Source organism: Bos indicus x Bos taurus, chromosome 6, assembly GCF_003369695.1.
Source record: "Bos indicus x Bos taurus breed Angus x Brahman F1 hybrid chromosome 6, Bos_hybrid_MaternalHap_v2.0, whole genome shotgun sequence".
NCBI classification, from domain to species: Eukaryota; Metazoa; Chordata; class Mammalia; order Artiodactyla; family Bovidae; genus Bos; species Bos indicus x Bos taurus.
In genome coordinates, this window is record NC_040081.1 from 96,778,275 (window position 1) to 96,804,519 (window position 26,245).

Below are 26,245 nucleotides of genomic sequence, written 5' to 3' on the forward strand. Positions count from 1 at the left end.
CCTCGCCCCGCCCCCTCGGAACCTCGTGAGGACCGCCCTCTCTTTCTGCCCACGTGGTCTGGGCCTCCCGCCCCGGGCAGCTGGCGAGTTCAGGGTCCTTGGGCTGCTGATTTCTCTACGTCCGGAGGCGCTGACCAGTCCTCTCCGCCTCGTGCGTCAGGCCGCGCTGCGGTTATCCGCTCCGGGACTCTTTTTCTGGGCCACCAGAAGCCTAGCCCTTTGCTGGGGGCGCTGCCGGCGCCGCCCTCCGCCCTCTCTACCAGTAGGCCGATTCTCTTGGTAGCAGTCGGTGGGGTGGGGAAATGGTCGTGCTTTCGGTGCCCGCCGAAGTCACTGTGATCCTGTTAGATATCGAAGGTACCACAACCCCGATTGCTTTCGTGAAGGTGAGGGGCGGAAGGGAGCGGGGCAGTTACTTACGCTTTAAACCCAAAATGTTGAAAGTATCGCAGACCTTGCACTAGAGACACGAGGAGTGGGAGAGACGGTGTGGCTTTGCTCCGACTTGGGTGGGAGGAGGTAGTCTGCGGCGGATTGCTGGATGCATTTTCTCCTCATCTTCACCTTCCCCCGTCCCTGCCCTCGGTTGTTTGCAGGTGGGTGGGAAGGGACGGAGGTGGTGGTGAAGAAGGGCGGAGGTGGGCAGGTCCGCGGCGGCAAGGTGAAGAGGTGTGGGCGCCGCCCGCCGGGCAGGTGTGCGCCCCGTCGCCCCGCAGGTAAGCGACTGCCTCGTGCCAATATGGACCTGGGGAGTCGGCGGCCGCGATCTAGTGGTCCCTGAAGCTTCCAGCCCCGCAAAATGGAAAGACTGAAGCGTCAGGATGACTTTTCTGGTAGCCTTGGTGTCTTAGGCAGTAATGGTTATTCTTCGCCTTTTCCCACTCCTGCTGTTCGTGGCCGAGCCTCTCACTGAATGTTCCTGGACGAGGTTAGCAACGATCTAGATTCCGTCCATTTTCCTTTTTTTAAAAAGAAGACAAAGTTCTTACCCAAAGTCGTCTAGGATAGCAGTGCTAACCAAATTGTCTACATCTAGTTCACAAACTTAAAACTTTGCATTAGAGCAGGTTCCTTTTTTATATATGTTGTATTTGTCAGGATGATTAAATATCAGATATTAATATAATTTTTAAAAGAATCCCTCAGGCCTAGTCTTCTGTTTATTTGAATTTTAGAGGTTTAAGATAAAAGTTCTCATAGAAGTGCTTGTGTGCAATAATTGAGATACCGTTTACAAAGTAGGGAAAGCCCGTCTTGCAGCAAACTGAAAGTCTTAGTTTTAATTAAAAAATTTTTTTAAAGTTACCTGTGAAGAATGTTTTTCTTGATCTGCTGCTGCTAAGTCGCTTCAGTCAGGTCCGACTCTGTCCGACCCCATAAAGGGTAGCCCACCAGGCTCCCCCGTCCCTGGCATTCTCCAGGCAAGAACACTGGAGTGGGTTGCCATTTCCTTCTCCAATGCATGAAAGTGAAAAGTGAAAGTGAAGACGCTCAGTCGTTGCCCGACTCTTAGCGACCCCATGGACTGCAGCCTACCAGGCTCCTCCGTCCATGGGGTTTTCCAGGCAAGAGTACTGGAGTGGGGTGTTTCTTGATCTAGGTTATGATATAAAATTGTTGTACACTTTTAGGTCTCCACTGTAACAACCACTTACAAATTCTTTAGAAGGATCACAATACCTTGACATCCAGCATAGTGTCTTAAGAAATCTAGTTTGGCATTTTTTTCCCAAGTTTTTAAGTACACTTGAGGCCTCTGCAGAAATATTCAGAATTGGCCAAATGTTGATAACTGAGTCGACTTTTCTTTCTCTTGTTGATTGTGACAAAATAACTACTTTCTTGTAGTTTTCAAAGAAAAAAAGGATTCTGCATTTTTATGCTTCATAGTTTACAAGTCACAGTCTTGCTTTCCACTGTTATCAGAAGACCAGGAGTAATGACAAGTAGTAATATGGAATATGTACCATTCTTGGGAAATCTATTTAGGGAGAAGATATCTCATGCAAATCAATTTTGTAGCAAAAAATAATGCATCTCTTTCACCTTTTTTAATCCAGTGTGTCTTCTGCAAGATGAGCTGAGCCACTTCTTGGAATCTTTGTTTATGACAGACTTATTCTGAGATCTTTCTGAGAATAAAAATGCCTTAATGGTCTAAATAGGGGGTTTTTTTTTTGCGTTTGAGACCAGACTGCAAAAAAAAAATCACTCAAGGATCTTGTTCTAAGGATAATTTATTGTGCTTTGTCCTATAATCAATTATTATTTTTATTAAGGTTAATTACTATAATTGTCTATTTGCTATGCATTAAATGATCAAAACCAGTGTTTCTGAGAATATGTTCAGAAGAACATTAGATCTTTGTGGATGTTATTGTAACTACACAGAAAAAGATTACTAAATGCATTTTGAGAAAATGGTCTATGCTTATTCAACCAGGTTTCTTTATTGCACACCTTCTCAGATCCTTTATATCATACACACACTTGCACACACATAATGCTTTGTGAACCTTCAAGAGACTAGCATTTCACAAATTTATTTGAACCAAGAAATCCTTTAGCACGGTGTCTGTATCTTTTGAATACAGATTTTTTTAACTTAGCATCTCTTTAAAGAGATGCTAAATTATATCCTTCTTGGACCTCTGTTCTACTTTGGGCTTTAGTCACGTTAGTGTGTGAACTTGGAAATGATGAAAGGAAACATTGAGATGCGACTGGTATCCTTGACTACAAGTCAGGTTGTGTGCACTGTTGCATATTACTGATAGGAGACAGGCTCTGAAAAACTGAACAGTTTGCCTGGGATTTGAAACCAAATTGTTGGGAATCACAGTGCTTGTTCCATCTTCTTTGCCTGGTCTTGTGGGTGTTAAATGACACAGCTGACACGAGAGCACTTTAATCAGTAAGAAATACCATAAAAGTATATGGTGGCAAATTTTAGTTTACACCACCTCTTGGTGATAGGTTTAGGAGTACACCCTTGGAACAGAATAACTGTACTTTATTTGGGGGTTTGGTTCTGCCGTCAGTATACACTGTGAAAATTGAGTATTGTCAAAAATTGCCGTTGTGATTGTCATACTGAGTGAAGTAAATCAGAGAAGGAGCAATATCCTATGACATTCCTTGTATGTGGAATCTAAGAAATGATACAAATGAACTTACAAAACAGAAAGAGACTCACAGACTTAGAGAACAAACAGTTTTGGGCTGGGGAGAGGGGAGGAAGGGATAGTTAGGGAGTTTGGGATGACATGTACACACTGCTGTAATTAAAATGGATAACCAACAAGGATCTACTGTATAGCATGGGGAACTCTGCTCAGTGTTATGTGACAGCCTGGGTGGGAGGGGAGCTTGGGGGAGAATGGATACATGTATATGTATGGCTGGGTCGCTTTGATGTCCACCTAAAACTATCACAGCATTGTTAAATGGTTATACCCCAATACGAAAGAAAAGGTTTTAAAAAAAAAATGCCTTTGAAATACCCTTAGGAAGCCAGTCCTCTCTGGAGACTGATGCATCCATTTTTCCTTCAGAGTTGGAACATTGCTGCTGCTTCTTTTGAGCATCGGAGGAAGTAGTTGGTTTGGGATTAGGTGACGTAGATGAAAAACATATTGTGTCAAACACTAGGCTCACACTGAACCATTCATGCTGTCAGAGACACTGGGGAACTGAGACTGACCCAGGGAACAGAATACCTTCTGTGAGTGGAATGGCAGACAGGTTACCAGCACTGGTTATATTTATTTTTTCCCTTTCTCTTTCTCTTTTTCCCCTTGCTGAGTAGTTAGAGTTGAAGGTGTCTGTGATGCAACTTATAACTATATAAGATGACACGAACTCCTAGATATCTTACAGGATTCCACAGAATCTTCCCAGTCTGGAAATGTGTTCTGTGAACAGCCTGTTGCTCTGTCAGTACATGCCTTTAACCCTTAGGCTACAGATAATAATAAACAGTGGTTTTCCTTAACTGCTAATTTATCTTATTTTCTTTGAGTCAGAATGGTCAAATTTCTGGAGTGTGAAGGGTTCCTAGCTTGGATCATCTAGTCAGTGTCACAACCAGCTAATTAATTTCTCATCGGAATCAATGGATGCCTAGAGGCATGTCTTTGTGAGGGTCATCACAACTTATTGGGGGCAGAGCAGCAGTAGATCCTCACTTTCCCTCGATGGTTCCCAGTGCATCTGAGTCCTCAAAGCCATCAGTCCTGCCCCTCACTGCAGAACATGTGCCTCTGGAGGTTCTTTTCTTTTCAAGCACTGACTGTGATCCTCTATGGTGGTGATCACTCAACATTTTTTGGTTATATAAACCATCAGCAGGCTTTCCCAATGGCTCAATGGGCAAAGAATCCGCCTGCAGTGTAGGAGACACAAGAAACACAGGTTCAACTCCTGGGTTGGGAAGATGCCCTGGAGAAGGGCATGGCAACCCACTCCAGTATTCTTGCCTGGAGAATCCCATGGACAAAGGAGCTTGACGGGCTACAGTCTAAAAGGTAGCAGAGAGTCAGACATCACTGAGTGACTACACACACACATACACACACAAACAAAGCATCAGTAGAGTTGGGTCAGGCATAACCAATAGAACTTATTGTAACCAACAGAATTTCTTATGTACTGTTATTAAGTTATAAAGTAAATTAGAATTTAAAGATGAGGTTTAAATAAGTATAAATGAATGGGTTTGTATTTTCTTCCCTTATCCCTTTGAATCATCTTGCCTGCAACCCATGGAGCTGCCACAGATCTTTGTCCATGGTGATGTAATACTCATTTTTCTGAGTTTTTGTATTGTGTTATTCCAATGATTTTAGTCTGTAAGCTGTGAAATAACACCATTACCAATCCTGTAGTTATCCTGTCAGGAAACTTCAACTATTGTTTTTGAGTTAGGGAAGATGATCTCTTGCTTCTGAAAATTTGGTGCTTTTCCTGTCATTACACGTCAAATTAGTACTTGTAACAACAGTTGGGGCAGTTATGATCTATGAAGTCACTGCAAACACCATCTTAGCAAATACTGAAACACTGTCCATAGAGAAGATGAAGGGAGCGGTTCCTGTGAGCCTCTGGTCACAACTGATGGATAGATAACCTTGTTTGTGTGTTTCTGTTTGTCTTACTTAATACATACCATCGACTCCCTAACACTGAGCTCGCTGCCGATGGCGCTGTGACTTAGGCTGTGCTGGAGCTTCTGTAACTGCATGTGCTTCCTCCAGGAGGTAGTCTTCTTGCCTTAGGAACACTGGACAGCACTTGAGCACTTTGGGGGCAGTCACCAACAAAAGCACAAAATGTGAAAATGTAGTGGCAAACAGACTTCGAAAAGGATGCTTGTTTAAAATGTGAGAGGTGAAGTAAGGCAAAGCATCACCTCATACTGGGAATGTGTGCAGCTGCTTCTCCACAAGTTTTGCTCTTTTGCTCATGTATGTACCTGTTGTCAGAAAAGTGGGAAAGTTCAGTGAATAATGATTTGGAGGTTATGAATAAATTTTAGTAGGTAGAATTTGTAAATATAGTATCTTTAAACAACAGGGATTGGCTGGACAGAGTGTAGTATTTATCAGGATGAGCTTGGTGACTGCAAGTCTGGCTTGGCTTTTGGATCCCTGAATGACTTATGGCAAGTTAGTTACTGTCCTTTGAGTCTGGGTGCAGATGTCCTCTACAGTGTCCTGTACTGTGGGGATAGCAACGTCGTAAGGCTGTTGTGAACATTTAATGAATATACGTGCTCAAGGATTGTGCTCACTCAGTCATGTCCGACTCTCTGTGACCCTGTGTGTGAACTATAGCCTGCCAGTCTCCTCTGCCCATGGGATTTTCCAGGCAAGAATACTGAAGTGTGTTGCCATTTCCTCCTCAGGGGATCTTCCTGACCCAGGGATCGAACCCGAGTCTCCTGCATCTCCTGCCTTGGCAGGCAAATGCTTGACTGCTGAGCTACCTGGAAAGCAAAGAATGAATATTTAGCCCCCTGTATAAAATAAATAAATATATTTCCATCAGTATTTCATTTGCTGTCAACAAACCTTGTCAGAGAGTAGGGGGTGAGTGGCAGTGGTGGGGTATGTATTTCATTTATGCCTTAGGAAGACTTCGTGCTTGAAAACAAAGTCTTTGTAATAATTAAGAACCTTCTATTAACTGAAAGTGTGAATTTGATTAGAATCTTTGTTCCTAGAGAGTGTGTTAAGTGGGTCGTGGTGAGTACCCTTGCCAGTTGCCCTTTATATCTGTGCTTCTCAGACTTGAATGTGCAGACAGATAATCCAGAGATCTGGCTAAAATGTAGTTTCTGATTCAGAAGACCTGAAATGGTATTTTTTTTTTTTTTTTTTTAGTGACATTTGTTGTTTTCTAATTTTGCAAGCAGTACATGTTCATTGAAAACGGAAATACATAAAAGCATAAAGTAAAAATTGACAATCATGCATAATTCACACTGGCCCCCTTCCCACCAGAGATGACTGTTATTTGCATTTTGGTACATTTCCTTCCAGTGTATACATGTTTGTTTGTTTTCATTTTCTTTTTCTGGCCAGGCATCTTAGTTCCCTGACCAGGGATCGAACTTGTACCCCCTGCATTGGGAGTATGGAGTCTTAACCACTCGACCCCCAGTGAAATCCCGTAGTGCTTTAATGGAAGTATAATTGACCTACAGTACTATGTTAGTTGGGGCTTCCCTGGTGGCTCAGAGGTTAAAGCGTCTGCCCGCAATGCGGGAGACCTGGGTTCGATCCCTGGGTCGGGAAGATCCCCTGGAGAAGGAAATGGCAACCCACTCCAGTATTCTTGCCTGGAGAATCCCATGGGTGGAGGAGCCTGGTGGGCTACAGTCCACGGGGGTCGGACTGAGCAACCTCACTTTCACTTTCACTATGTTAGTTACAGGTGTCATAGTGATTCAATTTCTATACATTATAAAATGATCATCATGATATGTCTGGTTAACATCTGTCACTGTACAAACATACTACAGTATAAATGGTTATATTCCTCATGCTGTACATTTCATCCCCATTTATTTTGTAGTTGGGAGTTGGTACCTCTTAATCTCCCTCACCTATTTCATTACTTTCTCCAGATTCCTCCCTTCTGGCAACCACCTGTTTATTCTATGAGTCTGTTCTGTTTTGTTATGTTGCTTCATTTGTTTTGTTTTTTAGATATGTGAAATCAGATGGTATTTGTCTTTGCGTTATTTCACTTAGCATAATACCCTCTCAGTTCAGTTCAGTTCAGTCACTCAGTCGTGTCTGACTCTTTGCGACCCCATGAATCGCAGCACGCCAGGCCTCCCTGTCCATCACCAACTCCTGGAGTTCACTCAAACTCAAGTCCATTGAGTCAGTGATGCCATCCAGCCATCTCATCCTCTGTCGTCTCCTTCTCCTCCTGCCCCCAATCCTTCCCAGCATCAGAGTCTTTTCCAGTGAGTCAACTCTTTGCATGAGGTGGCCAAAGTACTGGAGTTTCAGCCTTAGCATCATTCCTTCCAAAGAAATCCCAGGGCTGATCTCCTTTAGAATGGACTGGTTGGATCTCCTTGCAGTCCAAGGGACTCTCAAGAGTCTTCTCTAACACCACAGTTCAAAAGCATCAATTCTTTGGCACTCAGCTTCACAGTCCAGCTTTCACATCCATACATGACCACTGGAAAAACCATAGCCTTGACTAGACGGACCTTTGTTGGCAAAGTAATGTCTCTGCTTTTCAATATGCTATCTAGGTTGGTCATAACTTTTCTTCCAAGGAGTAAGCGTCTTTTACTTTCATGGCTGCAGTCACCATCTGCAGTGATTTTGGAGCCCCCCAAAATAAAGTCTGACACTGTTTCCATTGTTTGCCCATCTATTTCCCATGAAGTGAGGGGACCAGATGCCATGATCTTTGTTTCTGAATGTTGAGCTTTAAGCCAACTTTTTCCACTCTCCACTTTCACTTTCATCAAGAGGCTCTTTAGTTCCTCTTCACTTTCTGCCATAAGGGTGGTGTCATCTGCATATCTGAGGTTATTGATATTTCTCCCAGCAATCTTGATTCCAGCTTGCATTTCTTCCAGCCCAGTGTTTCTCATGATGTACTCTGCATATAAATTAAATACCCTCTAAGGTCCATCTATGTTATCACAAATGGCAAGATTTCATTCTTTTTTTTAATGGTTGAATAACATGGAATGGAAGTTGAGTTTTGAACAGGTTCCCGGGTGATGCTGATGCTGTCGGTCCATGGACTGAACTCTGAGTAGTTAGGCTGTATACAGAAGCCAAGATCTGTTAGCATCCCTCTTTCCTAATGGCTCATTGGAGGTGACAGAGCAGACCAAGATAGTGTAGGTGAATTAAAGGAGGTCTGTCATCATTAACAGAACCAAAACCTCTCAGAAGTCAAGTAAATTGACAAGAGAGAGCAAGATAATGAAATAAACTGGTAAATAACAAAACAATAAGCAAGTGGCCACTTCCCCAGCTTTTGCAAATTGTCTTCCAGGAGCTGAACTGTAATAATAACTTTCTTTTTTTGTTGTCTGTGGAACTCCCCAACCAGGGATTGAACTTGCGGCCCCTGCAGTGGAACCTCGGACTGTTTTTTATTATTATCTATGTGTTTGCCTGTGCTGGGTCTTAGTTGCGGCGTGCAGAATCCAGTTCCCCGACCCGGGATCAAACCTGGGCTTCCAGCAGGGGGAGTGTGAAGTCTTAGCCCCTGGACCACCAGGGAAGTCCAAAGCAGTTTTCTTTTATTTTTTTCTTAAATATTTATTTACTTATTTGGCTGCATCAGGTCTTAATTGCTGAGTGTGCTTAGTTGCTGTGTGGCATTTGGGATCTTAGTTCCCCAGCCAGGGATAGAACCTGCACTCCCTGCATTGGAAACACTGAGTCCAAACCACTGGACTGCCAGGGAAGTCCTGGGATTATAATTTTTTTTTAATTGAGTTTTTTTTTTTTTTTAAGATTCTGTTTAAGGACTGTGGTGGTGTGGAAGTTGGTAAAGACAATATGTAGGAACTGGAGTTTTACCTTAGAGTACATAATTTTTGGTAGTGTTTTGAATAAGACCAAGAGAAAAGATGTCTCAAACTTAATCTTCTGCATTAGAAAATCTGAATTAAACAGACAAATCCTTGATCCTATCAGTAATATTTTTTTGAAGTAGCAGATACTCATTTCATTGAAAATCAAAATGATAAAGATATTAATTCAGTTGAACAATGGAATCCTGTTTGTATGTTCTTCTGACATTTGTTTAGTAAATTTCTTTGCACTATATTTTATGCTAAAGCGCTTTTAGAAATAGCTCACACAATTGTTTAATAATACTTGTAATTTACTCTTATGTTGTCTTATATTCTAACAATATATTTTGGAAGATAATAATGAAGAAATGTTGAAGTTGACATTTTTTTTTCTCACAAAAACTACTATGTTAATTTTATGGTCTTTTTAGGAAGAGAGCTTGTGTTGTTTGATAGTATCTCCCAACTTTAGTTTAATAGCCATTTAATAAGTATTATCATTTCTAATGCTCTCAGCATTGAGAACTGTAGGGCGCTGACTCCACCCTCAGTATGAAACGGTTACAAGACTGCCCACAAGAGGCAGCGCGCGGGAGTTTTTTCCACCTGTGTGATTTATTATTGATGCTATAATTGTGTCACTTTGCCTAGGTTCCTTCAATCTAGGGATTCAGGCTTTTTCATCTCCAAGAATGGGGGGAGTAGGATCTGTCATGCTCACAAGGTAGAGAAGAAGATCGAATGAGATAGATACAAAAAGCTTTGCTCCCTGGATGCAAGAAGGTGAGCTTCAGTTCAGTTCAGTTCAGTTGCTCAGTCGTGTCCGACTCTTTGCGATCCCATGGACTGCAGCACGCCAGGCCTCCCTGTCCATCACCAACTCCCGGAGCTGACTGAAACTCATGTCCATTGAGTCAGTGATGCCATCCAACCATCTCATCCTCTGTCATCCCTGTCTCCTCCCGCCTTCAATCTTTCCTAGCATCAGGGTCTTTTCAAATGAGTCAGTTCTTCGCAACAGGTGGCCAAAGTACTGGAGTTTCAGCTTCAGCATCAGTCCTTCCAGTGAATATTCAGGACTGATTTCCTTTAGGATGGACTGGTTAGATCTCTTTGCTGTCCAAGGGACTCTCAAGAGTCTTCTCCAACACCACAGGTTGAAAGCATCAATTCTTTGGCGCTCAGCTTTCTTTTTAGTCCAACTCTCACATCTGTACATGACTACTGGAAAAACCATAGCCTTGACTAGACGGACCTTTGTTGGCAAAGTAATGTCTCTGCTTTTGAATATGCTGTCTAGGTTGGTCATAGCTTTTCTTTTAAGGAGCAAGCGTCTTAACTTTGTGGCTGCAGTCACCATCTGCAGTGATTTTGGAGCCCCCAAAAATAAAGTCTGATACTGTTTCCACTGTTTCCCCATCTATTTGCCATGAAGGTGAGCTTAAGGTCCCATATACTTTTCTGTATCCAGTGACCACCATTATACTTGATGACCATTATACTAATCTTCTGTCCTTTTGCTTATGGCAGGAGTCATGAGCTGGAGGGGGGGTGGACTTTGAAAAATATGAAGCCCAGTAGAAACACTGATTACAATGCAGGAAATATCAGACTGTTTGGAGACAGACAGCACTTGTGAAGAGTCAGTATGGAAAAAGGGGCACTATTCTGAAGGAGATCAGCCCTGGGATTTCTTTGGAAGGAATGATGCTGAAGCTGAAACTCCAGTACTTTGGCCACCTCATGCGAAGAGCTGACTCATTAGAAAAGACTCTGATGCTAGGAGGGATTGGGGACAGGAGGAGAAGGGGACACCAGAGGATGAGATGGCTGAATGGCATCACTGACTTGATGGACATGAGTCTAAGTGAACTCCAGGAGTTGTTGATGGACAGGGAGGCCTGCCATGCTGCGATTCATGGGGTCGAAAAGAGTTGGACACGACTGAGCGACTGAACTGAACTGAACTGAACTGAACTGAATATGTACTGAAACTCACTGTGATTACCTCTACCTGCGCTTCTATGGCCCTGAGCAGAAGGAGGTCAAGAACAGGACACAAAACATGACTGCTCTCAGACAACTTGCACTGGCATGGCAGGATTTCCTGGTTTGATTACTATTCCCCCAAACCTCCCCTTGCTCCGGATTCCTTCACAGAGATGTACTCATGGTGGACTACAAGGGGATTTTTGTTGATTGAACTTGAAACAAGGGGAGGAGCCTTTGGAGAATGACTGTATTGGGCCTGAGTATATCATGAGATGGATTAGAAAACACCTCCAGCCTCAATTTCTGGTCTCTTACTCTTCTAGAACCTTCAATGTTATGGCACATGCATAATGTTTCCAGCTAATCAGTCTTCCCTTCCTTTTCCCCACATTTGTTTGAATACCTTTCATGTGCCAGGCGCTGCCAGGAAACCAAAATTCTTAAAGATGCAGTTGCCCCCCCTGAAGGAATCAAGTAAGGAAGACAGGTACATAAACAGGTTGTCTTTGCACCATCAAAATCCTTTTGGGTTTCCTGTTGTCTCAAAGGTAGTTTCAGCTCCTCAACTTGAGTGAGTCAGGTTTTCCAACTTTCTGTTCCTCTGTTCCTTTACACTTTTTTTTGTAAATAACTGATGATGCCCATTTGGGTCATGCTAGTCTTTCATGCCACCACCATTCCTCTAGCTTGGGGTGTCACACCTTGTCCTCTCCAAGTGCAGTTTGGTTCCATATAGCCATTGACTTAAAACATGTTTAAAACATATATCTCGTGCTAGGCTGTGGGAATAGACAAGTGATACCTACTTCTGCTTTCCAAGGACTTGGGTTTAAGCGGGAACTTCCGAGTCCTGTCTCCCTGCTCTGTAGTGCCGTGTATTTGCCGTCGCAGCAGATGCTGCCTTGCGGTGTCGTCTGTGCGTGCTGTCTTCCCGCTGTGCCGAGAGCTCCTTAAGGGCTGAGAGCAGAGCCTGGTACAGCGCTCGCACATACGGCGTTTGGCGAGTGCTTGTTGACAGCATTACGGTGCCTTCCAGCCTGGGCCAGGAGGGGCTGGCATTGTCTGCTCCCACTTCTGCTCTCCTTGCTATTTCAGATTTCCTCAGGGTGATATTTTATCTTATTTGCACAGCATGCGATGTAACTGTTGTGTTTCTAGAGTGATATTAGAACTTTCTTTGACCCAGCATTTCTAAAACTGGTGAGTTTTAGAGAAATTAGTTTTCAATGGGAGTTAAAACACCATAAAGTAAATTTTATTAACAATTAAGTATCTAAAGAGCTAAATACATTATTCTTTGGAAACTTGTATCTGTTAATGTGAGGCTAGAGGAGTGTTTTTCCCACCCCCCTAATTTTTCCACGGAAATTAATTCATGCTAATTATGAACTGCAGACATTACAGGAGAGTACAGCGTAGAGAATGAATGCCCCTTTTGCTGCCACCACCAAGCAGTAATCATTAAGAGTTTGGTGAATATTCTTTCTGATTTTTTTTTTTCCTATGCTTAAAGTCACTTAGATCCTTGAAGTATATGTAGTCAGATCAATTCCCCGAAAGTCCCAATTCTAATATATAACCCCTGTTTTGAAAATACATAGATAGGTAAGCCTTTCTTTTGCTCAGATAAACTTTAAGGCTATCCTGTGTTTAGCTCTGAAAAGACCTCCCTTCTTTGATGGTTCTTAAATTTTCTATCCTTAAAGCTCACCCCATGTAACTCCTTCATATGCACAAAAAAGCTATTCTTTTTATAATAAAGGCTTATTTTTGTATACAGCTTTTGATTTTCACATTTATTAACTCATTTAATTTTCATTATTGGTTTTGGTGGAGGTAGAGGTCAGAAGAAGGGTGGTGGCCAGCCCACCCTTATCTTGCTGTATCCGGTCCTCCGTCACGTGGAAAGTCAGTAATATTGTCCTCAGAGGCCCTTCTGGAACCTCACTGGACCCTTCCCAGGGGACTCCACTTTCAAAAACACGGGTTGCTTTTCAAAGACAGAATTCTTTAATACAGAAAAGGGTTCTTTGTCTTCTGGGTATGCATGTGAGGGCTTCATTTCTTAACTTGATTTTCAGTGATTCATTATGTGACCTTCCAACAAGTTCCTTTTCTTAAGTCTTAAAAAAGTGTGGAGAGCTGATACTGAATAAAAAGAGACTAACACATGTAGTTTGAAAACTAGTGGCAGTCCTGGCAGTGGAACCTGGGTGGGATTTCAGAGAGGAGCTCGTGGGCAGACTAGTGTTGGTGCTGCTGTGCTCCAGGAGGCTGACTGACTCCTGCCCTGGGCCTTGGCTGGGACCAACTCGTTGTAAGTCTGTACGCTAGTCAGATCCCTTTGACCAAGAAGATCAGGCTCTGGGGATCTGACTCTTTGAACCAAAAAAGGAAAAAGACCTGATTGATAAACTATAGTTTCTTAGTTTATATTTAACCTTTATGTGCCTTTGTGAAATGGAGGAAATAAGAGCACTTGTTTCATAGGGTTATTTTGAGGATTGAAATGATGTGATTCAGGTTATTCATTAATCAATGTATTGAGTAGATTTGGAGTGCTTGGGAGCAGTGGCAGATGGTGAGAAGTGATTCGATTCTGGATGTATTTTGAAGATAGGGCTGACAGCATTTGCTGATGAATTGGTGGGATGTGGAGTATGAGAGCAAGAGGAGTCAAAGAGGACTTCAAGGCTTTTGGCTTGAGCATCTTGGAATGATGGAGCTGCCAGTTGGCTGAAATGGGACAGTGTGGGAGGAGCAGGATTAAGGGCTAGAAACAGGAGTTTGAATTTCAGATATCCAAGTGAGATTTGAGGAAGGTAGTTGAAAAAAAAATCACTCGAGTTCAGGGAAGAGATCCAGGTTCAAGCTGTGGATTTAGGGGTCATTGGTAACAGATGGGTATATGGATGCGTTGGTGGTAAAGAAAGGATGAGATGGTTGGATGGCATCACTCATGCGATGGACATGAGTTTGAGCAAGCTCCAGGAGTTGGTGATGGACAGGGAAGCTTGGCGTGTTGCAGTCCATGGGGTCGAAAAGAGTCAGATACGACTGAGCAACTGAACTAACTGCTAAGTGGTAAAGAACCTGCTTGCCAGTGCAGAAGACAAGGGACATGAGTTCCATCCCTGGGTCAGAAAGATCTCCTGGAGGAGGAAATGGCAACCCACTTCAGTATTCTTGCCTGGAGAATCTCATGGACAGAGGAGCCTGGCACCCCTGGGGTTGCACAGCATCAGACACAACTGAAGTGATTTAGCACAGCACGGCAACAGATGGCATGTAAAATCATGGATTAGACGAGATCACTAAGGACTGACTGTAGAATGAGAAGTGCCCGGAACGGTGAAGGCTCAGTTAGTGTTGGCAGTTGTTCCCACTATTGCTGTAATTACTCATTATTCCTGTTTATTGGAACAGTTACCGTACTGCCAGGTGAGCCAGAATCTCTCATTTCTTTTCTTAGTGCAAATCTCTTAGAGAAAAGCAGTATTAGAAACTTCTGTAGGGAATATATCATCAGAATCTGGGGGGGTTAGGTGATCCTCCCTGAAGTCATCCACCCACAGAGCTGGATAGACTCAAGCATTGGGCTTCAGTAGACCTGGGTTTGAGTCCTGGCTTTACTCTACCAGCAGTGAAACCTTTTTCAATCTCAGCTGCTTCATTTGTTCAGAGGGGGTCACCTTGCACCGATGTAGGTGGAGTCAAGGAAGTAAATGTCAGTTCCCTCCCCTCCACACTCACAGGGGCTAGGACTCTATCCTAGGGCCAGTCAGGGTTCCTGCTCTGAAACTTATGGGATATTGATGTTCTTTCTCTCTGCTGCTTTTAAAGACCTATCCCAAGGCAATGGCACCCCACTCCAGTACTCTTGCCTGGAAAGTCTCATGGACGGAGGAGCCTGGTGGGCCACAGTCCATGGGGTCGCTAGGAGTCGGACACGACTGAGCGACTTCACTTTCACTTTTCACTTTCATGCATTGGGGAAGGAAATGGCAACCCACTCCAGTGTTCTTGCCTGGAGAGTCCCAGGGACGGGGGAGCCTGGTGGGCTGCTGTCTCTGGGGTCGCACAGAGGTGGACACGACTGAAGCGACTTAGCAGCAGTAGCAGCAGCACTTGTGAATAAGGATGACCTTCCCTTGTGAGATGTAATTCATTGCAGTTAATTAGATTATAGTTTATATTTCTTTAATTACAGTTTAATCTTAATGGGATTTAGAAGACAAGTTTGTCTTACAGTATTACATATATTCTTTTTGAATGCAGATAAAGATATTTAGTGTTCATTCCTAAAGGCTTCAGCTTTCAAAGGGGAGTGATTATCTCTGCTTAACCCATGAAAATAGCAGAGTTACCATTTCTGAGCCCTGGTGACCCTTTGTAGCAGCCAGAGCTGCAAAACTTCTCTTGGTAGTTCCTAGTATGGTCTTCAGGAAGGATATTTAAGGAGCAGTTCTAATACCAGAACTGTTGAATCTGTCTGATGGATGGTGTGGACCACTCCAAGAAGTAGTAGATTTCCTCATTGTTAGAAATGTTCAAGCAGGTGCAAATATCCAGTTATAAAGTAAGTAAGTTGTGGAGATGCAGTACACAACATAGTGATCAGAGTTAATAATACTGTATTGTATATCTGAAGACTGTGAAGAGAGTAGCTCTCAAAAGGTCTCATCACAAGAAAGAAACTTGCTTAACTGTGATGGATGTCAACAAGACTCACCGTGGTGCTCACTTCTCAGTATACACAAACATTCAACCTACATGCTGTCTTCGTTGTTTAATCACTAAATCATGTCCGACTCTTTTGAGACCCCATGGAATGTGGCTCACCAGGCTCTTCTGTCCATGGGATTCTCCAGGCAAGAATACTGGAGTGGATTTTTGCCATTCCCTTCTCCAGAGGATCTTCCTGACTCAGGGCTCAAACCTGCATCACCTGCATTGGTGGGCTTATTCTTTACCATTGAGCCACGGGAAGCCCAATGCGTTGCATACCTGTGACTAATAGAATGTTATGTATCAATTATGTCTCAATTTAAAAAAAAGACTATGCTCTTTCATTGTAGAAATAGATATGTTAAAAAAAAAAAGTTTTTCCCCTCCCTTGGTATCTCATGTCCCAGAGAAAACCTTTGTAACCGATTATGTCCATATTCTCTTAGATTTCCTTTTACCTGTTTAGATAGTCCCCAAAATATGATTACCCTGTTTTTTCATTTCTTATTTAGAGAGTGTGATTGGTTCTTAGGACCGATTAAGCCACTTGATTTTCCCTTGTTTTTTATCCTCTGGGATTAATACAGAAATAATAGGTCACCAGTGTTGCCTTTGTGTTCTTTAACTCTCTGCCTGGAAAATGTTAAATTCTCAAATACTGTAAATCATTTGCACCCTGTGGTCCCTTTGGAAAGCTTTTAAAATAGTTTCTTTAAATAGCTGTAGTACTCTTAAGTATCACCCATTACCTTTTTATTGCCCATTTTCTTCAAAAGAGACATGAGTAAATATGGCAACAATTTTACTTTTATTGATTCTATGACCTTTTCATTAAAATAGCCACTTGACAATAAAGCAAATCCATATCTAGATTTCTAAACATTTATGAGGCAACTTCTTTAATTAGATCTTCAGAAATGTTGTGGCCCTTAATGGAGCTCTTTCAGAATGCTATCATTGAGCTGTGTAGAGTAATATAAACTGCTGCTTGCATAGTACCCCCACTAGCATTTAGTAGAATTTATTGATAATCACAGTCCCCTGAAAGACAAGTACCGTCGTTTAGTTCTATAGCCTTTTGTCATGTGTGTGTTAGTGTCTTGGTCGTGTCCAGCTTATTGCGTGTCCAGCTTATCCCCATGGACTGTAGCCCACTAGATTCCTCTGTCCATGGGATTCTCCAGACAAAATACTGGAGTGGGTTGTGATGCCCGCTTTCAGGGGATCTTGCTGACCCAGGGATTGAACCCAGGTCTCCTGCATTGCAGATAGATTCTTTACCATCTGAGCCACCAGGGAAACCCCTTTTGTCATGAAAGTGAAAGTTGCTCAGTCATGTCTGACTCTGCGACCCCATGGAGTATACAGTCCATGGAATTCTCCAGGCCAGAATACTGGAGTGGGTAGCCTTTGCCTTCTAGAGGGGATCTTCCCAACCCAGGGATTGTACCCAGGTCTCTTGCATTGTAGGCGAATTCTTTACCAGCTGAGCCACCAGGGAAGCCTCATACATACTACTAAACTGTAACAACCCTTTAGGTACCTGATAGACCAAAAATACTTACATGTTTGTAGAATCCTGTGTTCATTACAGCATTTTTTTTCATACTGTAGAATTGTGAAATTGTCTATAAGTGGATTATAACTGAAGTTAAAGAATTTATCATTGCTGTTCTCGATTACTTTTAAAGCCTTAAATTTTTCAGTGGGCAGGTTTGGGCGATAAGCATTAGCTTTATTTGTTAATTTTTTGGCCATGCTGCATGGCACTGCAGGATCCTAGTTCCTTGATCAGGGATTGAACTCGTGCCCCCTTGCAGTGTAAGCAGAGTCTTCACTGGATCGCCAGGGAAGTCCCACTACCCACTTTAAAAAATTTGTTTTTAGAACATTCTTACTTGGTACCATTTTGTTTTCCAAGGCCAAACTTGCCAGTTACTCCAGGTGCCTCTTGATTTCCTACTTTTGTATTCCAGTCCCCAGTGATGAGTAGGACATTTTTTTTTTGGTGTTAATTCTAGGAGGTCTTCTGGATGTTCATAGAACCGATCAACTTCAGCTTCTTCAGCATCGGTGGTTGGGGCATAGACTTGAATTACTGTGATGTTTAATGACTTGCCTTAGAAATGAACCAAGATCATTCTGTCATTTTTGAGGTTGCACCCGAGTACTGCATTTTGGACTCTTATTGATTATGAGGGCTACTCTGTTTATTCTATGGGATTCTTGCCCACAGTAGTAGATATAATGGTCATCTGAATTAAATTTGCCCATTCCTGTCCAGTTTTAGTTCACTGATTTCTAGGATGTCAGTGTTTGTTCTTAACCATCTCCTGCTTGACCTCGTCCAGTTTACCTTGATTCGTGGACCTAACATTCCACGTTCCCATGCAGTACTGTCCTTTGCAGCATCAGATTTTACTTTCCTCACCACATCACAGCTGAGTGTCATTTCCGCTTTGGCCCATACGCTTCCTTCTTTCTGGGGCAGTTAGTAGTTTTCCTCTGCTGTTCCCCAGGAGCATATTGAACACCTTCCAGCCTGGGGGACTCATCTTTCGGTATCCTATCTTTTTGTCCTTTTATACAGTTCATGAGGGTCTCATGGCAGGTATAATGGAGTGGTTTGCCATCCCCACTTCTCCATTCCATCCTCCTCCTCCATCTTACCTGAGAAACCTGTGTGCAGGTCAAGAAGCAACAGTTAGAACCCTGTATGGAACAGCTAGCTGATTGGTTCAAGATTGAGAAAAGTGTACGACAGGGCTGTCAGCTGTCACCCTGTTTGTTTAATCTATATGCTGAGCACAGCATGAGAAATGCCGGGCTGGATGAGTTACAAGCTGGAATCAAGATAGGCGGGAGAAACATCAACAACCTCAGATACGCGGATGATACCACTCTAATGGCAGAAAGCAAAGAGGAGCTAAAGAGCTTCTTGATGAGAGTGAAGGAAAGAGTGAAAGAGCCGGCTTAAAATTAAATATTAGTTAAAAATCTTAGATCATGGTATCTGGCCCCATTACTTCATGCAAATAGAACAGGAAAAGGTGGATGTAATGACAGATTTCCTCTTTCTCGGCTCTGAAATCTTTGCAGATGGTGACTACAGCCATGAAGTCAGAAGATGATTGCTTCTTGGCAGGAAAGCTGTGACAGACCTAGATAGTGTGTTGAGACATTACTCTGCCGACAAAGGTCCGTATAGTCAAGGCTATGGTCTTCCCACTGGTCATGTATGGTTCTGAGACCTGGACCCTAAATGAGGCAGAATGCCAAAGAATTGAGGCCTTCAAAATGTGGTGCTGGAGAAGATTCCTGCAAGTCTCTTGGACCTCAAGGAGATCAAACCAGTCAAGGGAAATCAACCCTGAATACTTGTTGGAAGGACTGATTCTGAAGCTCTAGTATTTTGGTCATCTGATGTGAACAGTAGACTCTTTGGAAAAGTCCCTGATGCCGGGAAAGATTGAGGGCAAAAGGAGAAGAGAGCATCAGAAGATGAGGTGGCTGGTTGGCATCACCAATGCAATGGACATGAACTTGGGCAAACTTCAGAAGATGGTGAGGGACAGGGAGGCCTGGCATGCAACAACAGTTTGGTACCATAGTATCTATCAGACTGTAATTGTTGGCTTTTAAAAGCAAGCATCTTGAAGGCATTTTATTTTGCTTGATAGATGCTCAATAAGGATGTTGAAAGAATGGATAAAATCTTCACAGTTGAGTTATTGCCCCATGTACTTTTATGTTGTACAATAACACTCACACTAAAATAGACTGTTCAGTCTGCTAACCTCCCAACTCCAGTTATCCTGCGTTCTAACTTCATTGTCTACCTTTGTGTGCTTAGGCAGTGCAGAGGGGAGTTTTACATATAGAGGAAAGAGGCAAATTGGATGATCAGAAGTTCTAAAGTAGAGTCTCATTTCTGAAGCTTCTCCTAAACAGGATTGCTTGAAATCTGGACCTTTTATTTCTGTGAGTTCTCGAGGAAGAGGTCTGTGGTCTGTCACTCCAGTATCAGAAATGTCTGGTTGCACTTCCCTGATGGTTCAGGGGTTGGGACTCTGTGCTTCCACTGCTGAGGGTCCAAGTTTGATCCCTGGTCTGGGAACTAAGATCCCACATGCCAAGCAGCCAAAAAGTAAATAAAAATAAATATAATTGGAAACGTGTGGCACTCAGTAAGTCCTCAGTAGATGTTGAAGGAATGAATTGGTTATCTTTGTGATTTGTTCTCTGGGGACTTCTCTGCTATCATTTGTCACTAAATTGGGGTAAAGGTGATCTTGCTGTGTTAAAAGGTTTGTGCTGGAGTATATAATTAGTGGTAAGGAACTGGATGTTTTCATCTATCTAATTACCTCTAGTGACCGCAGTGACTTTGCTTGGTATTATCATCGCCATTTAGCAGATGAGAAAATAGGCTCAAAGAGGATAAGTTACTCGAACACAGTTGGTGAAAGAAAGAGGTAGAACCCTGGCTTGGCACACTGCCCGGAGTCTGTACCTGCTCTCAGGATTAACAGGCTCTTGATGAATTGTTCTTGGTACCAATAAAGCTGGATATAGGAAATTTGATTTTGTGGAGCCCAAAGAGGATAGCACTGTATGCGTTGAAAAAATTTTTGAGGACTTCAACTCTGAGTGGCCCTGAATCTGACCAAGAATTTTCCCTGGGGAGTATTTTCAGTTGCTTACAAGTTGGGGAATAATGGAGGCAGGATGCTGGAGGAGAAGGACCAGATGAGAAAGGTGTAGCATGAAGGATCAGAGTTGGTTTGTTTTTTAAACTGTAACACATTTAAAATTAGCAAGGATAAAGACTAGTACAATAACTGCACCCACCACAAAGCTAATTAAACTTTCATATGATGTTTATTTTAGATCTTAAGAAATCATTACAGCTATACCTGAAGCCCTTGGTACATCCCACTTTGTATTGGTTTTATTCATATGTTAGAGTTTCTGTTCATATTGATAAATAGAACATTTTAGTACATTCACTGTTAACTGCAAAGTAATGTTATAGAGTGTGAATATGCCCGTATATTCTCTAGCTGATGATGATTTAGGATGTTTCCATTCATTTGCAGCCTCCCCATTGTGACAGTAAGCACTTTTTTTGCTCCTCTCTGCACATGTGTGTCTGCCTAGGAGAGGAAGAGCTGTGTATGTGCACCTTCCTTCTGCCACATCTTCTCAGATGGCACCCTCTCAAGTAGGGGCTGGTTTACAGTTCTGCCATGGTGCATGAGTGCAGGAGAGATGCTAAGCCAGAGAAAGGACGGCGTGAGGAGGAGCATCCTGGGAAAACTTGACTATTTAAAGAAAATCAGAAATATATGGAAAAGGGTAAAGAATGCCTGCCAATGCAGGAAACACGAATTCAGTCCCTGGGTCGGGAAGATCCCCTGGAGAACGAAATGGCTACCCACTCCAGTGTTCTTGCCTGGAGAATTCCATGGACAGAGGAGCCTGGCGGGCCACAGTCCGTGGGGTCACAGAGTTGGATATGCCTGAGTGACTAACACTTTCCCTGGTGGTCTCGTGGTTAGGACTCTGCCTTCCAGTGCAGGGGGTGCAGATTTGGTCCCTGGATGGGGAACTGAGATCCCACATGCCACAGGGTGTGGCCAAAAAAAAACCCAACACAGCATTGTAAATCAACTATACGTCAATAAAAGTTTGTTTGTTTGTTTGTTTTTAAGAAATATATCAGTACAGTAAAAGGAATCTCTTGCAGAAAAAAAAGCTATTAATCTTAGCTCATTTTCCTTCTTTAAGATCAAGAGTGAGTTTTTATTGAGCTTAAACAAAGCTTTTATGTCAAATATGCTGAAAATTTTGCCTGCTCACACTGTTTGTATGATTCAGAATCTGCTGAGTGCTACTGGAATGCCACATGAGAACAAGCAAAACTGAATGACTTCTTTGTTTTTACTGGGGCAGGTGAAATTTGAATAACATAGTATGAAGAGTCCTACCATTAAAAAAAAAACAAACCTGTAATAATTTTCTTGTGTTGTGTATTTTCTTTTGGGAGTGCAATTTAAGTTGAACTTAGAATTGAGTCTTCTGAAGTTAAGAAAAAAATCTGATTATGGAGCCAAGCCTTTGTTCCAGTCAGAAAAATTCTATACCCACCAAAAAAAACCCCACATGGTTTTGTTCATAACAATCTGTTGCTGCTGCTGCTAAGTTGCTTCAGTCGTGTCCGACCCTATGCGACCCCATAGACGAGCAGCCCACCAGGCTCCCCCATCCCTGGGATTCTCTAGGCAAGAATACTGGAGTGGGTAGCCATTTCCTTCTCTGATGCATGAAAGTGAAAAAGTGAAGTCGCTCAGTTGTGTCCTACTCTTAGCGACCCCATGGACTGCAGCCCACCAGGCTCTTCCGTCCATGGGATTTTCCAGGCAAGAGTACTGGAGTGGGGTGCCATTGCCTTCTCCTAACAATCTGTTAACTATGTCCTAATCATAGCATCGCTCGGGCCTGTTAGCAGGAAATAAAAAGTTGTCTGCTAGCTTCCTTTTTTTGTTTTTCAATTGAAGAATCACAAACGTACAATATTAAATCAGTTTCAGGTGTATAACGTGATTTAATATTTCTGTACATTACAAAATGATCACCATGATTAGTTTCCATCTGTCACCGTACAAAGTTATTACATTAATATTGACTGTATTTCCTATGCTGTTCAGGACATCCTCATTTATTTTATAACTGGAAGTTTGTACCTCTTAATTCTCTCCATGTATTTTGCCCGTCCTCCACCCCCTCCCCTTCAACCAACATCTTTCTTCTCTTTTGCCCTTGTTCACTCTTGTAATAGAATTACTAGTTAAAATCTCACAATCCAGAAGTAATAAGGAGGAAGTGGGGAGGGAGGGAGAGGACACAGATCAGTGGTTTTCAGCACCAAGCTGGGTGGTGGGCTGGTACTAGCTAGCACTAATCTGCAGAAGCCAGCCATTCTGTCGGGCGCAGTGACCCTGTGATAGCACGTGCTGGCGCTTCATGAATTGGAGCCCATTCTTATTTTACAGTAAGTGAGCCCACTTTGCAGGGACGAGGATTGCTTTTCTTCAGGGCCTCTGCACATCCCCAGGTGATGCAGAAACATCTGAAAACCCCCGGCTTCTATCAGATGACCCTACTGGAGCCTTTTCCTACCCACACCGTTCTCTCTGTGTGGAATCCTCTCCTCTCGTCTTCTCCGGATTAAGCCTATCTTCTTTTGGTGGTTCTCAGACTTCTTATTCTCAAGATTTCTTTGTACACTTAAAATTTACTGAGGACCCACCTTCCCTGGTGGTCCAGTGGTTAAGAGTCCACCTTCCAATGCAGGGGACATGAGTTCAAGCCCTGATTGGGGAACTGTGATCCCATATGCCTCAGGGAAAGCCCAAGACCCACAACTGAGACCCAACACAGCCAAATAAAAACAATAAATATTTTTTTAAAATTACTGAGGCCCCAAAGAGCTTTTATGTAAGTTATACGGATCAACATTTACCATATTAGCAGTTGAAACAGAAATTTAAAAATACTTATTCATTTTAAACAATAAGCCCCTTTACTTTGTTAACATTAACAAATAATATATGTGTGTGTGCGCTGAGTCGTGTCCAGCTCTGTGACACTATGGACCATAGCCTGCCAGGCTCCTGTGTCCATGGACTTGTCCAGGCAAGGGTACCAGAGTGGGTCGCCATGCCCTCCTCCAGGGGATCTTCCCAACCCAGGGATTGAACCCACATCTCCTACATCTCCTGCATTGGCAGGTGGATTCTTTACCACTAGTGCCACCTGGAAAGCCCCAATAAATAATATATTGTTATGAAAAAGTTTCCCATTCCTTTGGAAAATGTGGCTAGAAGACTTTTAGACAGTGTTTTGCATTTTATAAACTGGCTAGGAAGATGGTTGGATTCTCATCTATATTGGGTCTCTTGTAGCATCACTCATTGGTGAAAAGGCAAATGATCTTAGTATTTTTGTGAAAATAGTTTGACCTCGTGGAGCCCCCTAAAAGGGTTCCCAAGACCCCCAGGACTCCTGAATCTCACTTTGAGAATCGTTGCTTTAGATCTCAGTTCTGTGGTCACTTCTCCAGCGAAGCCTTCCCTGACCTCCCTCACAGGTCAGACTTTCCTATTTTATGCATTAATGTTACACCTCTCGTTTGTACCCTTTATTAAAGTACCATCTTTAATGTTCTATTTCTGCTACTTGGCTCCTTGAGATTCAGGATCCTGTATGGGTTTTGCTCACAATTATATCCTCAGCCCTTATTGAAAGGGCCTGCCCCTGTGCTGGGCATTCAGGACATGTTTGAATAAATAAATGAGTAAATCAGTTTAAATAAGCAGACTTCTTGGGTTCAACTTGATTATAGACTTTCCCTTGAAATGTAAGGCCTTGTCTGAATTGTCTACCTGGTGTCTGCATTCACGGCATCTGTTCATTTCCTTTTTTTTCCAGGCTGCTCCTTGCTAAAACTGTTGCAGGGCCATTAGGCTCTGGGTCTGCCAAGCATTCTGTTCATGCTCTGTCTCACCCATTGCACTGCATTATAGTTCCCCCACCCCCTCACTCATTTTTTAAAAGTAGTATTTTTTTTTTTTATATCTATTTATTTACTTGGCTGCACTGGGTCTTAGTTGCTGCATGTGGAATCTAGTTCCCTGACCTGGAATCAAAACCGGGCCCCCTGCATTGAGAGCATAGCGTTTTAGCCACTAGACCATCAGAGAAGTCTCTTTATTTATTAAAAATATTCTCTGAAGAAAGATGATCATGAGATTATCATGGTTTTTATTTTGTACGTTTCTGTATTTTCCGAAATTTCTGTGAACAAACCTGTGTTAACTTTCAGATGAGAAAAGAGAGTTACTACACCTGGAGGTGACGTACCACGGTGTAGTTACCACACCTGGAGGTGACCTACCACAGTGTAGTTACCACACCTGGAGGTGACGTACCACGGTGTAGTTACCACACCTGGAGGTGACGTACCACGGTGTAGTTACCACACCTGGAGGTGACGTACCACAGTGTAGTTACCACACCTGGAGGTGACGTACCACGGTGTAGTTACCACACCTGGAGGTGACGTACCACGGTGTAGTTACTACACCTGGAGGTGACGTACCACGGTGTAGTTACCACACCTGGAGGTGACGTACCACAGTGTAGTTACCACACCTGGAGGTGACGTACCACGGTGTAGTTACCACACCTGGAGGTGACGTACCACGGTGTAGTAACTACACCTGGAGGTGACGTACCACGGTGTAGTTACTACACCTGGAGGTGATGTATCACAGGGTAGTTGAGGAAGTTTCATGACCCCATCTGTGGCCGTTTCCATACTCCTCACTCCAGCATAACCGCCTATTTAGTATCTGTTTTAGATATTTTCCTTTTTTGTCATTTCATTATAAATGGAATCATACCTTATATGGTTATGTGTCAGATTTCTCTTACTTAGCATGATGTTTCTGAGGTTCATCCATGCAGTAACATGTATCAGTATTATGTTGTATGAATTTTCTGTTTACCCATTTGCCAGTTGATGGCCATTTGGATTGTTTCCACTTTTTCACTAGTATGACTCATTTCCTGGTGACTTGAATAGTAAAGAATCTTCCTGCAAAGCAGGAGACCCAGGTTTCATCCCTGAGTCAGGAAGATTCCCTGCAGAAGGGAATGGCTACCCACTCCAGTATTCTTGCCTGGAGAATGCCATGGACAGAGGAGCCTGGTGGCTACAGTCCATGGAGTCACAAACAGTTGGACACGCCTGAGTGACTAACACTTTTCACTTTTTCATGACACATTCACATCCAATTCTTGTGAACAGTTTTCATTTCTCTTGGGATGGAACATTGAATGGAATCATTGGGTCATATCATACGCTGTTGAACTTTTAAAGAAACTGCCAGACTCCTTTATAGAGTCACTGCATCATTTTATCCCCCCCACCTCTCGCCCCCGCCCCATCTAGATTCTTGAGAAACTTATTGAGAAAAGGGAATGTGACTTGTTTATCTTTTCAGTCCCCTTCTCCATGGCTCACTGGCCTGTCTTAGCATATGCGTGCATGCTGAGTCGCTTCAGTTGTGTCCTAGTCTGTGTGACCCTATGGACTGTAGCCTGCCAGGCTCCTCTGTGGGATTCTCTAGGCAAGAATCCTGGAGTAGGTTGCCCTGCCCTCCTCTAGGAGATCTTCCCTACCCAGGGGTTGAACTCGTGTCTCGTGTTTCCTGCATTGACACGCAGGTTCTTCACCACTAGCGCCACGTGGGAAGCCCCACTTAGCATATAGTTGACACTTAATTTTTATTGAATGTGTCACATTGGATTTGAAAAGACACACATGCTGCAATTACAAGTAAATATAAAAATTTTGACCTAAGAGAAATCATGTTCCCAGTGCATGGGTTACTT

General features: G+C 42.9%; 1 protein-coding gene across 3 annotated transcripts in view; it reads left to right on the forward strand.

Moving 5' to 3' along the window:
- The first annotated feature begins 6 nt into the window (after positions 1-6).
- ENOPH1 (enolase-phosphatase 1) overlaps positions 7-26,245 on the forward strand; it is a 38,204-nt gene continuing 11,965 nt past the window's right edge. The window contains exon 1 of one of the 3 annotated variants that reach the window (XM_027544883.1): positions 7-386. In XM_027544883.1, coding sequence (XP_027400684.1) covers positions 303-386 — 84 coding nt within the window. In that variant the 5' untranslated portion in view covers positions 7-302. The remainder of the gene's footprint in view (positions 387-26,245) is intronic. The other 2 variants (XM_027544884.1, XM_027544886.1) reach the window with 2 other exon arrangements.